Here is a 16,984-nt window from a genome sequence, read left to right as displayed (position 1 = left end):
TTTTAAGATAAAAACCTAGTAGCAATGGAATATTGCTGAAAAAAATTGTTAATTGGCGAAATATACATGTTTTACATGCCTATAGTCAGGGGCGTTCCTAGGCATACGGCAGTACACCCGTTGCTTTTAATTCAGTTCAGGGCTTTTTTTTCCTTTTTTGGGACCCGCCGAAAATCGGCCCTTTCCCCTCGGATTTTTTTTCCCCTCAGAAGGTAAATTTTCCCCCAGACTTCATTTTTTGTGTTTGTTGTTTGTGTTATAAGAACAACATATACATAAACATTAGAAGATATGTGCAATAAAGCTCTAAACACGTAGGGCTGACATGGGCTCAATGTGATTTCTGTTTTTGATTTTTAGACTGGTAGCTTGGAGATTGACAATTACGCCTTTGAAATCAACCCGACGCAGGAAATGTTTGTGTTTACTTAAACTTCCATGCAATTTTCACAGCTGATTGAACTTAATGAACTATGATAATGATTGTTTGCAAAAATATTCCCCATTGGCCTGTTTTTAATACTAAAGCATAGTCCTAACGCTTGTGAGAGTAATACTACTCTTTAAGAGCTTTGTGGCTTCCTTCTCAGTTGAATGACTTTAATTTGTAGATAATGATTATGAAAGGAAAGTTGTCAGAATTATTTCATGTTGTCTTTTAACCATAGAGTCTATTTTTTTTCACCAAGATAATATGTATTCTAATTTCAACTCCTCCTTAAGTGTGTTGTGGACTTGGCTATAATTTTCTCAGGGAATAACATTAATTTAAAGGTCATTGTGCAAAAGATGATCTTTTGTGGATTTTACTGAATAGTGACTGGATTTGCCTGTGTCCATATACATGTACGGTATGGGTCATGGGGGCCTTTGAGTCTGTTGCATATCTAATTAATCCTGAAATTTTCTGTTTCCTTGCAAACGACAATTGTGTTGCCAATTATTTGTCAATAATAAAATGTAACACTTAATTTGACTTTTTTCACAGGTTTTCCTGGGTGTTGAAGAGAGTCATGGAATCCATGGCAAACAATACAGAATGACAACTATATTGTGATCAAGAGATTGAATTATCAGCGGCCAGAAAGTGAAGTGACCCTTTTATATTGACACTTATGCAAACTTATGTGTTGATCAATTTGTTGACTCGTCAAATATAGTATTAAGTAATCAAGTGATGTTGAGGCCAACTTCAAAATAATCTAGTGACACTGTGTTGATCGAGATTGACTGATGGTAACCTGTGCATTGATTTAGAGATATTGGTAAATTCAAACCTCGTTGGCGATTTAGAGACAGCAGCATCACACAACAACTACTGTGAAATTCCAGACATGTTGACATCAAATGACAACTTTTATAGCAACGATAAGGAGCAGTTCTGGTGTGATTTCTGCGGACGTGGTCTGGGGGACCTCATAAGCTTGAGGCAGCATGTTGCGGAGCACATTGTTGATTCCATCGCAGATAAAACTGACACCAGCGTCAGTTTACATGCAGGCCTTTTGTGTAATCAGGAACCTGTTACTGACGGAGATGTGAAAATAAAATTAGAAGACACTACACTAGGTATGCTTAGCGTCTTATCCTCACATTGTTTGCTATCCGTCCTCACATTGTTTGCGCAATTAATAAATGGTGGCTGTCAAGCGATTCCTATATTCCCATTTTGTTCCTGTATTTCGGAAAGAAATCTTCTATATGTTTTTTATAAATCTTCTTTATGTCCTATATTCTCCTGCTTTTTATTCCCCCCCCCCCCCTTTTGAAAAAGAGAAGGTACAGGATATTGTTTTCCTGGATGAAAGTGTGTAACAGACTCTGTTGGTTTGTCTGTCAGTGAGTCGGTCTGTGTGTCTGTCGGTAGACCAATTCCTTTCCAATCAATAACTTGTGAACCGATTGACGGATTGGCTCAATACTTTACATGTGCATTGACCACGGACAGTAGATGACCCCTATTGAAATTGGGGTTACTAGATCAACTGTCAAGGTCACTGTCACAATAAGTGTGAAAATCTTTTCCGCTCAATAGCTTGTCAACGAATTGACGTGTTGGCTTGATACTAAACCTGTGAATTGGCCTTGGAAAGTAGATGACTCCTATTGAAATTGGGGTCACTAGGTCAAATGTCAAGGTAACTGTCAAAATAAGTCTGAACATCGTATCTGATCAATAACTTGTCAACCAATTTACCATTTGACTTGATACTTCACATGTGCATTGGCCTTAGGCATTAGATGACCCCATTTTGAAGTGGGGGTCACTTGGTCAAAGGTCAAGGTTACTGTCACGATAAGCGTAAAAATAGTTTCTGATCAAAAATTGACTGATTGGCTTGATACTTCACGTGTGCATTAACCTTGGACAGTAGATAAACGCTATTGTAATTGGGGTCACTTAGTCAAAGGTCAAGGTAACTGTCACAATAAGAATGAAAATCGTTTCCGATCAATAACTCTTATACCAATTGACCGATTGACTTGATACTTCACATGTGCATTGGCCTTGGGCAGTAGATGACCCCTATTGAAATTGGGGTTACTTGATCAAAGGTCATGGTCACTGTCACAATATGGGTGAGAATAGTTTCAGATCAATAACTAATTGACCGATTGGCTTGATACTTCACATGTGCATTGGCATTGGATAGTAGATGACCCCTATATAAAGTGGGGTCGCTAGGTCAACGGTCAAGGTCACTGTCACAAAAAGTGTGAAAATCAAGGCCCTGTTTTGGGGCCATATGTCCCCGACCACGGAACTCTCGTTTTTTATAATGCCCACCTTCAAACAAGATGGGTTATTTTGTTTTGCACATGTCGGTCCGTCAGTCGGTCCGTCCACCAAATGATTCCCTGATGATAACTCAAGAATGCTTATGACTAGGATCATGAAACTTCATAGGTACATTGATCATGACTGGCAGATGACCCCTATTGATTTTCAGGTTACTAGGTCAAAGGTCAAGGTCACAGTGACTCAAAAGATTGTAATGGTTTCCGGATGATAACTCAAGAACGCTTACGCCTACGATCATGAAACTTCCTAGATAAATTGATCATGACTTGCAGATGACCCCTATTGATTTTTAGGTCACTAGGTCAAAGGTCAAAGTCACAGTGACTCGAAACAGTATAATTATTTTCGGATAATAACTTAAGAACGCTTACACCTAGGGTCATGAAACTTCATAGGTACATTGATCATGACTGGCAGATGACCCCTATTGAATTTCAGGTCACTAGATCAAGGGTCAAGGTAACAGTGACTAAAAACAGTATGTTTTCCGGATGATAACTTGAATGCTTATGCTTAGGATCATGAAACTTCATAGGTACATTGATCATAATTGGCAGTTGACCCCTATTGATTTTCAGGTCACTAGGTCAAAGGTCAAGGTCACAGTGACTTGAAATAGTAAAAAAGTTTCCAGATGATAACTCAAATATGCTTACGCCTAGGACCATGAAACTTCATAGGTACATTGATCATAACTGGCAGGGACCCCTATTGATTTTCTGGTCACTAGGTCAAAGGTCAAGGTCATATTGACTCGAAGCAGTAAAAATGTTTCTGGATGATAACTCAAGAACGCCTAAGCCTGGGATCAGGTTATTCATAGGGACATTGGTCATGACTGACAGATGACCCCTATTGATTTTCAGGGCTCTAGGTAAAAGGTCAAGGTCACAGTGACTTGAAACAGTAAAATGGTTTCAGGATGATAACTCACGAATGCTTAGGGTTAGGATCAGGAAAATTCATGGGGACATTGGTCATGACTAACAGATGATACCTATTGATTTTCACTTTTTTTCAGGACTCGAGGTCAAAGTTCAAGGTCACAGTGACCTGAACCCACTACAACTGACAGCCCATTTGGGGGGCATGCGTATTTTACAAACCCTTGTTACAAGCCCTTGTTTATTTTATCATTTTGTAAGAGGGCAATTTGCCAGTTGAAAAGAATACGCATCTTAAGGAAAATAAATTGGATTTGTTTCAATTAAAACACAAACAGAACAAACTAACCTGTTCTCTATCAGTAGGACAATTTAAAGGAAAAGTACCATAAAAGATCACAGCTTTGAGGCCCAGTGTAGCGCCAATACTGTAAGTAGGACTTAGTCCATAACTTAAAAGTCATTGTGATTTTTAGAGACCAAAGGTCAAATATGGCCACGATATAACGGGTCTAGACTATAACCAGATGCGTCCATGATTTCATGTGGATACTAGAAACTAGGTCTCTCCGTGAAATCAAATAAAACATTCTCCAAACACTCCGAAATTACAATCAGTGTTGAGTGTTGGTTGTGTACATTTGTCTTATCACGCAATAAGATAGCTGACTTGGATTACCTAATGCACATATATTCATGAAGCGTTTATTTGGTCATATTAATGTTAGTTCATATAATTAATTGTCAATATCACTGATGTTTCACAGGGGCTCCTGACTGTCAAGAGGCCGCTGGGTGTAGGTACACGTGCTCAGTATGTGGAGCAGACTTCTCAGAGTTGCTGGGGTTCAGAAAACATCACCATGTACACAATGGAACTGGCATTACTACTCCAAATGAAAACTTGCTTCAGGTAAACGAGGAGATTTCTTCAAGAGACCTCACTAATGCTATAAGGATTGGCAGCGGAGAGCGATTGCATATCTGCAGCGTGTGTGGAAAGGGCTATCTCTTCAGCTCCCATCTCACTAATCATATGAAAACTCACTCAGGGGAGCCGCCACACCGTTGCAGCGTGTGTGGAAAGGACTTTGTTAACATCACCAAACTGAAAAGGCACATAAGGCATCATGACCGGCAACACAGTTGCAGCATTTGTGCAAAGAGTTTTGCCACCAGTTGGAGACTCAAAATCCATATGCTGATTCACACGGGAGATCGGCCACACAGTTGCAGTGTTTGTGGAAAGGGATTTGTCACCAGTGGCCATCTCTATCAGCATATGCACATTCACACGGGAGAACGGCCACATAGTTGCAGCGTGTGTGTAAAGGACTTTGTCACCAAAAAACAATTGAATATTCACATGATGTCTCATACAGGAGAGTGGCCTTACAGTTGCAGCGTGTGTGGAAAAGGATTTGCTAACGGCTTCGACCTCAAAGTCCATATGAGGATTCACACGGGAGAGCGGCCACACAATTGCAGCGTGTGTGGAAAGGAGTTTGTCACCAAAACGAAATTGAAAAGGCACATGATGTCTCATACAGGAGAGCGGCCACACAGTTGCAGCGTGTGTGTAAAGGACTTTGTCACCAAAAACCAATTGAACAGGCACATGATATCTCATACAGGAGAGCAGCCACACAGTTGCAGCATGTGTGGAAAAGGATTTGCCACCGGCTTCAACCTCAAAGTCCATATGGGGTTTCATACGGGAGAGCGGCCACATAGTTGCAGCGTGTGTGGAAAGGACTTTGTCACCAAAAACCAATTGAATATTCACATGATGTCTCATACAGGAGAGTGGCCTTACAGTTGCAGCGTGTGTGGAAAAGGATTTGCTAACGGCTTCGACCTCAAAGTCCATATGAGGATTCACACGGGAGAGCGGCCACACAATTGCAGCGTGTGTGGAAAGGAGTTTGTCACCAAAACGAAATTGAAAAGGCACATGATGTCTCATACAGGAGAGCGGCCACACAGTTGCAGCGTGTGTGTAAAGGACTTTGTCACCAAAAACCAATTGAATATTCACATGATGTCTCATACAGGAGAGCGGCCACACAGTTGCAGCGTGTGTGGAAAAGGATTTGCCACTGGCTTTGACCTCAAAGTCCATATGAGGATTCACACGGGAGAGCGGCCACACAGTTGCAGCGTTTGTGGAAAGGGATTTGCTGCCAGCTTCACTCTCACTAAGCATATGATGATTCACAAGGGAGAGCGGCCACACGAATGCAGTGTTTGTGGAAAGGGATTTGGCGTGAGTTCCAGTCTCACTAAGCATATGATGATTCACACTGGAGAGTGGCCACACAAATGCAGTGTTTGTGGAAAGGGATTTGGCGTGAGTTCCAGTCTCACTAGGCATATGATGATTCACACAGGAGAGCGGCCACACAAATGCAGTGTTTGTGGAAAGGGATTTGGCGTGAGTTCCAGTCTCACTAGGCATATGAGCATTCACACTGGAGAGTGGCCACACAGTTGCAGTGTTTGTGAAAAGGGATTTGACACGAGTTCCCTACTCACTTACCATATGAGGGTTCACACAGGGGATATGCCGTACCCGTGCAACTTGTGTGGGAAGGCCTTTGTTTCAGACTCCTCCCTCAAAAAGCATATGTTGATTCACACGTGAGAGCAGCCTCACAATTAAAACGTGTGTGGAAAGGATTTTGTCACCAGATCTCAACTCAAGTGGCACATTTGGTTTCATACAGGAGAGAGTTGCACAGCTGTAGCGTATCTGACAAAAGCTTTACAAATACAGCAGTTCTAAAAGTGCACATGAGCTGCCATACAGGATATAACACTTTCCAATGTTCCAAGTGCGGGATAAAGTTCCAAGTGCGGGATAAAGTTCCATCAAAGGGAAATCTGAAAAGACATTATACAGAGCCACAATAACGAGTGCATTGACGAGTGTCTGCAAGAAGAAATCGGTGAAGTCCTTTTCATTAAACGCTCATAACACACGCTTCCATCATGGAGAACAAGATGACGCGAGCTTTGCAGTTTAAGATAAATGTTAAATCTAAAATCTAAAAGATCCGCGCACATGGATTGGCATATATTAGTTTATGAAGATCCTGCCATTTGTCGATCATGTTGTACTTCAGTATTATTATTTGTTCAAACATTAACCTTCTTGTGTGATAAACTTGCTTCAGATGAAAACATATATTAATATTTATTGACTTTACATGGCTTTAACAAATCTTAATTTAAGCTGTTATGCTTATTACTCATGACATCACCGAAATCAAATGGGGTTGGGCAGGGATTCTATTATAATATGCATTACTACATGTATGCATTTCATTAAGGGATGTGAACGAATATTCGAAAATCAGGCCGATTTTTGAATCCTAAATTCCGATTCTAATATTCGGTTTTTATGCAATGAACCTTTAAAAAAAATAAATATATATTTATTTATTTATTTTTTTACATACATGAAATACATACATGTAGTGCCTATTCGACAAACGTCGAAAAAGAAAAGTTCAAAAATACCGTATTTTTTACAATTATTAGTTTATATTGATTACAAAATCCTTAACAACTGTTTCAAGTAATGTAATATACCAGTCGTGATATTTTAATCAAATTAAACTATATAATTTAAAAAAAAAGGTATTTTAGAACTTCGTCGTTTGTGGTTGACTGTCCCTTTAAGTATTTATTACAAATGAATAAATTGTCGAAATGCTATACATCTTGAGTTAACATTTTCTTGTTATATCACAAGGAACTAGGGTCAAATAGTTTTCTTTAGTTTTCTGTTTATCAGAGTCCTTTTCTCATTTATTTTGTTTGTAGTTACGAGCAAAACTCGAGATCAATTCAAAAAGAAACACACTTTGCTATTTTGGCATCGTTAGAAAAAAGTCATTTTTGACGATTTTTTATTTACATGTGTCAGACTGTAAAATATGTATATTTTGTGTGTACAAAGTAAATGTTTGACGAACTTAAAACTGTTCACTTCGTTGTACTTTAGCATTTAATATAACAAAATAAATCTAATACTTTCTATTTTACCATTGTCATAAAAAATGTTCAATGAACTTTTTTATTTGCTTATCAGTGACAGTTAAATACGTTATTTGAAACTAAATCAACTGTACTGTGCATCGTAATAAAAAAAAGTTAATTTTTAAACATTTTCTATTTGAAAGCCTGGCATGGTCATTACACATTTATTTTGTTTGTAGTTACGTGCAAAACTCGAAAACAATATGAAAAGAAACACACTTAGCTGTTTTGGCATCGATAGAAAAAGTCATTTTTGACGATTTTTTTATTTACATGTATCAGACGGTGAAATATGTATATTTTGTGTATAGTGATGAGAACAAAGAAAATAGCTAGACATAGTCGAAAATTTGCTTTATGACATCGTAATACAAAACGTCATTCTTGAACATGTTTTATTAACCAGGTTTTTAACCAGGTTTTCCGAAGGAAAAAACTGGTTATTAGATTGGCGAATGCGGGCGGGCTGGCTGGCGGGCTGGCGGAATAAGCTTGTCCGGGCCATAACTATGTCGTTCATTGTCAGATTTTAAAATCACTTGGCACATTTGTTCACCATCATTGGACGGTGTGTCGCGCGAAATAATTACGTCGATATCTCCAAGGTCAAGGTCACACTTTGAGTTCAAAGGTCAAAAATGGCCATAAATGAGCTTGTCCTGGCCATAACTATGTCATTCATTGTGAGATTTTAAAATCATTTGGCACATTTGTTCACCATCATGGGACGGTGTGTCCCACGAAAGAATCACGTCAATATCTCCAATGTCAAGGTCGCCACGACTAAAAATAGATTTAAAAAAAAAAAACTTACAAAGGGGGTTAATTTTTTTTGGTCATTTCAAAAGTTCAGTTTGAGTTTTCTCCCTTTATCAGATTTTTTTTTCACAATGAAAACCTGGTTTTGTGACAATTTTGTCCCTTGTTTGCGTGTGGTATGTTGCAGGGTCATTGCATATTATGTTGTGTTTAGTTACGAGCACAACTCGTGAACAATTTGAAAAAAGACACTTTGCCGTTTTGGCATCGTAATAAACAAGTAATTTTTTAATTGCATGTGTCAGACGGTAAAAATTTATATTTCGTGTGTACAAAGTACAAAGTAAATACTGCTTGCTGAACTCAACACTTTTCTCTTTGTTAAAAAATACTACTACTTTACTAAAATACTACTATACTATACTATATACTACTGAGCTAGGCGCAACATCTTAATGTTTTGTGTCATTGTTGAATTATACAAACTGTCACGGCCTACTGGTTACTATTGAAACTAGTCTATGTAAAAACGTATGTTCTGGATTAAAAAACTATAAACGTTCGCTTAGATGAAGATTTTTCTTATTGTTTGAAAACTGCGCCCATTATAGGGAATCTATTTTAAAACAATATCAATAAGGTATGAATATTTTCGAAAAAAGTAACGGACAAAAGTTTTTACTTGCCTTTATATGATGAGCCGTTGGAAATCGTCGCATCATTCAAATATTTGGGTGTAACTTTACTAAAAAACGAGAAATTGTATATTAAAATCAAATAAATATCAGAACACGGTAACATGTCGCTTCATCGACTTTTATCTCTTGCAAACCAATATAAATTCCCAACTAAAGAACATTATAATCTTTTTGATAATTAGTAACCACCGCTCTTCACTACTCTGCTGAATCTAGAGATGTATTCATACGTTTTTAGCTCACCTGAGCACAACGTGCTCATGGTGAGCTTTTGTGATCGCTTTTTGTGCGTTGTGCGGCGTCAACAATTGCTTTGTTTACTCTCTAGAGGCCACATTTATTGTCCAATCTTCATGAAATTTGGTCAGAAGATTGATTTCAATGATATCTTGGATGAGTTAAAAAATGGCTACGTTTGCCTAAAAAACATGGCTGCCAAGGGGCAGGGCATATTTCCTTATATGGCTATATATGGCTTTAGTAAAATTTTGTTAACACTGTAGAGGCCACATTTATTGTCTGATCTTCATTAAACTTGGTCAGAAGATTCATCCTAATAATATCTTGGACGAGTTCGAAAATGATGCCGGTTGGTTGAAAAACATAGCTGCCTGGGGGCGGGGTATGTTTCCTTATATGGCTATAGTAAAACCTTGTTTACACTCTAGAGGCCACATTTATTGTCCAATCTTGATGAAATATGGTCAGAAGATTTGTCTTAATCATATCATGGATGAGTTCGAAAACGGTTACGTTTGCTTGAAAAACATGGCCGCCAAGGGGCGGGGCATTTTTCCTTATATGGCTATATAAGGCTAAAGTAAAATCGTGTAAACACTCTAGAGGCCACATTTATAGTCCGATCTTCATGAAACTCGGTAAGAAGATTCATCCCAATAATATCTTGGACGAGGTCAAATATGATGCCGGCTGGTTGAAAAACATGGCCACCACGGGGGCGGGGCTATTTTCCTTATATGGCTTTAGTAAAACCTTGTTAACACTCTAGAGGTCACATTTATTTTCCGATCATCATGACACTTGGTCAGAAGATTTGTCCCAATAATATCTTGGACGAGTTCGAAAATGGTTTTGGTTGCTTTAAAAACATGGCCACTTATGGCGGGGCATTTTTTCTTATATGGCTATATATAGCTATAGTTAAACCTTGTTAACACTCTTGAGGCCACATTTATTTCCAATCTTCATGAAATTTTATCAAAAGATTGGTCTCGATGATATCTTGGATGAGCTCGAAAATAATTATGTTTGCTTGAAAAAAATGGCTTCCAAGGGGCGGGGCATTTTTCCTTATATGGCTATAGTAAAATCTTGTTAACACTCTAGAGGCCACATTTACTGTCCGATCTCCTTGAAACTTAGTTAGAAGATTCATTCCGATAATATCTTGGACGAGTTCAAAAATGATGCCGGTTGGTTGAAAAACATGGCTGCCAGGGGGGCGGGGCATTTTTCCTAATATGGCTATGGTTAAACCTTGTTAACACTCTAGAGGCCACATTTATTTTCCGATCTTCGTGAAACTTGGTCAGAATATTTGTCCCAATAATATCTTGTTATCTCAGGTGAGCGACTTTGGGCCTTTCAGGCCCTCTTGTTAAGAAAAAAGTATGTGTCAACAAATCAATACATCTATCAGCACTGTATTGCGAATTATGACGATACCCCATATCTGTGATACGTAAATTACAAATATTTAAATATTGCTTTAAATAAATATCATGAACGAATGGTAGTCTCATAAAAAAACATGCATTAATGCTCAATGACGCAGAAAAACACATAGCTTTCAACAAAAGAAATTGGGCTTTTCAAATCAAATCAATAATCGAGCAGCAAGGTTAAACTTATGGATGGACTGAACAAGAAACTCTGAGAGAAAAATATGAACAAACATACACTTTCAGTCTAATCAAACAACGATTATTTGATCATAATAAACAACACTGATACAGTGAAATCAATAACTCATCAAGACTAAATACATATTGCCGCATCAGGAATACGTGTAATTCAGAACAATATCTGGATATGATTACAACGAAACAATTAAAAAAAAAGCACTAACTCAATTCCGCCTAGATAAGAACAGATAAGAAATAGCACGAGGTCGATACCACAATATTGCTCGTGATAACAGAAAATGTAAATTTTGTTATCTTAAGGTTGTAGAACGTGAATGCCATTTCTTATTAATATGTCCGAAATTCAGTACGTTAAGGCGAACACAAATAAGAAAGGAAATCATTAATCTTTCAATATATATGCAAATCGTTTACGGAACAATTCAGAAACAAATTAATGCATTTATGTATTTTATTTTTTCTCAGAATTTGATGAATCATTATCAATATCAGTGTTTAAGTGCTTCTACTTATAAAGCACAGTGAATTCGTCGTCACATTATTTTATTAACTACACTCTGTATTAATGTTTAAGTGCCATATCTTATGTTATGAATCTGTTAAATCTTTGTTTACTTCTACCATAACCTAATTTTCATAATTATTCTCAGCCATCTCTTTATACTTGTGTATTTTGCATTTGGCTTAAAAGCAATTGTATGCTTAAGACCTTATAAATGTTGTTGTTGTTGTTTTGAAATAAACGATAGTTAAACATGTTAAGAAAAATGACAACTTTTCGAAACTCTCTCGCTTTAAGACCAATTCGAACGCTAACTTAACAAAACCTGCCACTAACACCTCATTTTCAGGGATCAATGGACTGAATAACCAGAATAAAATCCGTATTATTCTAAAACTATAACATTTAAACAATCAATTTAGTAGAAAAAATAGAACATGTACTTGTTCGGGTTGTTTGAGTCCAACATGCAAAGTAACCACTGTGAATGCGATAACACACTTTGTCGTTTTTCTTGAAACACTTTGAAACAAAACACACACAAATCCAAACTCAAAATTAAAAATGAGGAATTATCGTCTGTGTACGTTCATTATTTGCCGAACAATTATCCTTCTGTATAATGCTCGATAATACCGGGTTTTCTGTTCGTAACCTGTTTCATAAACAATTTGTCGAATATTGTTATGCAAAATCATACAACGATTTTTATGAGACCGAAAAAAAAGATAAGCGAATGTAGGTGTGATTTTAGTGATTTACAGTTACGATTGTGAATCATTCCCTATCCGATAAAAATCAACCTTAAGTTGATAAAATTTTCGGTGATTTACCTCTCGAATTTAGTTGTTCATTTAAAAATGATATGTTATCGTTTGAGTGCACTTTGAAAAATACTAATAAAATCTTACAGTATACTGGTTTAAACATGTGTGGTAGGTCAACTGTAGCGTCACAATGTTAACGTAAGCCTAATTGAGGCTTTCTTAAAGTACCATTATGTACACCAAGTGTCACTCTGAAGTTAAATTAGTCAGATTGTACATTACAAATCGAAAGTGAACATCAAGTTAAGTGATACGCTACTAGTACAGTATTTCTTCCGCTATTTAATTTGTCACAAACATAGCTGTACTATCGGCTATGACGCACTGCATGCTACATAGTATACACTATTCAGGGTTTAATTAGTTCAACGAGTATTTTGGACATAAGACGAGAACTGTGAGTATTTTTTCAATGTATAGCAGTTTGATAGATCACAGTTAATATTGATTAGATGGCCATTTAATATGATCAGACATATATTGGTAAAAAGACATATTGACATAGTAGCAGCCGAGTTAAATACGATTTCAGCCGACTTATTTAAATCATTTTACACGGTTATCCATAAGTATGAAACGCCTCGTCTGTCTTCTGTCGACTTTTGCTATATCGGCTGTTTCATTGAAATGATGTGGGTTTAAATCCTATGATACGTTGTTATGTTATAATAGTATGCTATGTGCTTGCCATAGTATGATGTGTGCTTGTTTTGGTATGCTGTGTGTTTGTGATGGTATACTGTGTGTTTGTGATATGTTGTGTGTTTGGATGATATGCTGTGTGTTTGCCATTGTCTGTTGTGTGCTTATCAAGGTATGCTGTGTGTTTGTTGTACTATGCTGCGGGTTTATCTAACACTTTTCATTCGTTATGATGTTACTTGGCGGTATTGTCATTCGGAACACTCGGTTCTTGTCAATTATCACGTGAAGGCTGCGTTCTTTGTATGACATAACCATTAGATATTGAGAAGAATCGAGTGTTCCGAAAGAAATTAACGCAAACTAACAATTTTATAAAATATTGGTGTACGTTTATAATTATGTCCAATCATAGATATCCTAAACACTGTTATAAAACGTTAAAAGCGTTTGATGACTCCGGAAGAAATTGTTGGGCTTCAAAAGTCAAAACAATGTTATTTCGTTATGGCTTTGGATATGTATGAATAATTCAAGAAATTAATGATGTTAGTTTATTCATATAAGACACGTTCGCCAACGCATTACTGATTGTTATACTCAGAACTGCCAAAGTGATAAAAACAATTAATCTCGCTGTCACCAGTACATGTACTACAAAACAATGAGGTATACAGGAAGATATCTTTCATCAGAACACATACCATTAAACATACAATTGCATTTTTTAAATTTAGATGTTCTTTTCATGAATAAAATGTTGAGATATGTAGACAATCAACTATTATAGTTAGATGCTTTAATCATAAATTAAATGTTGAGATATGTAGACAATCAAATATTATAGCTGATGATAGATTATGTTATTTTTGTCTTGGTAAAAATAGTAAAAGTGTTATTGATCGTGAATTTCATGCATTTTCCAATTGTTTAAAATTTAGAGAGATCCGTACCCAATATCTCTTTTATTGGTACCATGGTTGCAGTTAAGTATCTGATTTTTATTCATTAATGGGATTAACCAATGATACAATTACACATAAAGTCACAACTGTTGTACACCATCTGATTAATACCATCAATTACTAATTTTGTATTTATATGTACATCTATTTAGTTACAACATCAGTAACAAATTAGTAAGTTATTAACAAGGCAACGATGTGATAATATATTTTTTGTGTATATTGTATATCATTTGGCCGGTGGCCTTTATTTACTTAAATAAACTTGTTTGAGTTTTGAGTTTAGTAATATGTTATCTATTAAGAGAAAGCTCTTAAATTAAGGTGTAAAATTAATATTTCGCCAAACTCACTTATATGTATGATAAGAACACCTTAGATAATACGCTAGCTTACACTAATTTAAAACTAGGCTAGACAAAAGCTTTTTAAAAACCTTATTTTGAACATTTAGGCTTTAGCTATATGTTGCATGAAAACGTAAACTAAACATACCATTATCCAAAACTCAAACAACGACTTAGCGATCAATACGTCCAGTCATGGTCTGATATAATAAATTCGCACTTAAATTAGATTTTTACGTTAAATAATCCGAATATGTTGATAATGATTGCCAGAGAAAGGTCTTACGTGATTTACACTAAACGCTCACTCATTAGACATTAAAACTTGAAGCATTAGACATGCAATAACATTGCGAGAGAAAACAGGACATGCAACAGTGTACCAGTAACCGGGCTGAATCAGGATATCACTTCTCATGTATATGTACGCTTTATCGTGGTTTAAGAAGTAAGTATACAGATGACAAATCGGTTCACACTGTCAACAGGTTCACATCCATGATATCCAATGCTAACACTAGACAATTCATAATTATTTCTAAATTTGTTTACAATGCCATGTTAACAAAAACTGATTATCTTAGTAGTTACCTACTTGGTTGCTTCTTGATAACACTAACAATGTAACCTTATTAGTTATTTATTTATTTATCTATTTATGTGATATGGTTTGTGTTAAGTATTTCATTTATGTGATCGTTTTTTGTATATTTGTTTTTGAATGTGGCCAAAGGCATGTATTTGTTAATTCTGCCAATAAACTTTAACTGAAACTGATATTGTCAACATTCTCAATTCTGTTAATGTTTTATTTGTATTAATTGTGTTTTCTATAGTGGTAACAAGGTTTTTCTAAGATAATACCTTGCGAACTAGTTTTTTAATGCATGTGTCTCTCGCTTAATGTTGGCTTAGATATTGTCAATGTAAACATTCTGATATAAAATCACCAATACTAAATGATAGAAGAGGCTTTCAAAGTGCCTGCCATGTTTGTTTCTAAGATATGACAGAGTGACTTAATGTTTGGACGCAAGTGATCCGTAATAAAACTTTGTCTAGATCTTGTTAAGAGAAACATGCTGGCCAAGTTTCATAAAGGTTTGATTAAAAAATAGCCTCTACAGTGGTGAAGAGCTCAAAGTAGACACTTCACCACGCACCACACGCGACGTCAGACGCTGATATAGACTTACCGCAATAGGTCACCAAGAGCACTTCGTGCTTAGGTTAGTTAAAAAGCAAAAAAAAATATTTAATGCCCTTTTACCATTAATTTCGCTTTTGAAAGTTCTCTGAGGATCATGAGATTTGTAAAGAACACAATTATTAACAAGAACCCCAAAACAACCACCCCACGGAAGAACGTGCTACCACAATATGCACATTTATATAAGGAAGAGTACAATCATTCTCTGAAATAAAATTATAATATGATTCGCATTTGTTTCGGTCTAAATATAATTAAAATAAATATTTAACACAGCGTATCTGTTTGTGTTTAGCAAATCAAGTAATGGCGCCGCTTAGCTGTTATTCTTGTAAATGCTTCCATTGATTTTGATTGTCGGGCTTTGTCACAAGGTTACCTAGTTTCCTGAATCAATCAAAACATATGTGATTGAATATTTTCCAAAGTGTCAAAAGTATGAATAAATACAACGTTATTTCCTGTATATAAGTTATCACTTTATGATTAAGCATGAACTGTTATACTAGAGCTTTTCACAAAGTGACGATGAACTACCACCAACGCCGCATGACGCCATATGTAGCAACCAAAAGAACATTATCTATGGGGCTTTACCAGTTTTGATGACAGGGTCATGGTAGATTCTAAAAATAAATGTATAGGATAAGGACAATGTAAGTTGTACAATATGGTCCGTATATGTATTCTATATTCAAAGCTATTTTGATATACGAGGCCATGTAAATCATGTGATCCTCGGGATGGGCCCAATTTTGATCCTAAGGACATGATTTGAAAAAAAAATGCAGAACAACACAATTAGATGTTACATACTAAATATAATATCCCTTGGGAATTCAATGGAAACGTTTTAAAGTAAATGTGCTATATAATTTTATATAACATTGATATTCCAAGGGCTTGACCGGTGTTTAACCCAATGTAATAATGAAACACAACTTCGTAGACTACTGTACAATGTTACATACTAAACTTAACACGGTGATGACAATCTACCCCTCTCCCCTTCAAACATCGTTTTCAAATGATTGTAAAATATTAAACTGAATATTGAAAAAGAACGGAATAATAAATACCTCAACAATATTCATGAGTTTTCTAACATCCTTTCCATCTAGGTTAGCTGGATCCTGAATATGTAAACAACACTTCAATTATGATTCGCCATCACAGGCAAAAACTTTATGTGTGTAGTGCGTTTCATGGCAAAATGCAGTATATTGTAAGTTATAAGTAGTAAATAAATGGTGCCGTTAAGAAGATAAAGTATTTTCAGTATGCAATATGTACCCGCGAAAAGTTCCACATTAACAGCAACGTTAATTTGTGTTAATAAAAGCAAAAGAAAAACAAAATTACGTCCGTTGAGACGGATCCTCTGCAAAACAATTTCCAACAATTATTTCACCAAAAT

The 16,984-nt window shown here is 36.1% G+C and overlaps 1 protein-coding gene across 3 annotated transcripts in view; it reads left to right on the top strand.

The window, feature by feature from the left end:
• The window catches only part of LOC127851703 (zinc finger protein 260-like), a 79,506-nt gene that overhangs the window by 12,624 nt on the left and 49,898 nt on the right, over window positions 1–16,984 (top strand). The window contains exons 2-3 of one of the 3 annotated variants that reach the window (XM_052385553.1): window positions 989–1,569; window positions 4,455–8,550. The exons of 1 other annotated variant lie outside the window; for it this stretch is intronic. In XM_052385553.1, coding sequence (XP_052241513.1) covers window positions 1,335–1,569; window positions 4,455–6,331 — 2,112 coding nt within the window. In that variant the 5' untranslated portion in view covers window positions 989–1,334 and the 3' untranslated portion in view covers window positions 6,332–8,550. Of the gene's footprint in view, window positions 1–988; window positions 1,570–4,454; window positions 8,551–12,084; window positions 12,801–16,984 lie in introns of those variants that run through there. One more of the 3 variants, XR_008035893.1, reaches the window with a different exon arrangement.

Source organism: Dreissena polymorpha, chromosome 11, assembly GCF_020536995.1.
Source record: "Dreissena polymorpha isolate Duluth1 chromosome 11, UMN_Dpol_1.0, whole genome shotgun sequence".
NCBI classification, from domain to species: domain Eukaryota; kingdom Metazoa; phylum Mollusca; class Bivalvia; order Myida; family Dreissenidae; genus Dreissena; species Dreissena polymorpha.
The sequence above is the reverse complement of the archived record's forward strand: the minus strand, read 5'-3'. Positions and strand labels throughout refer to the sequence as shown.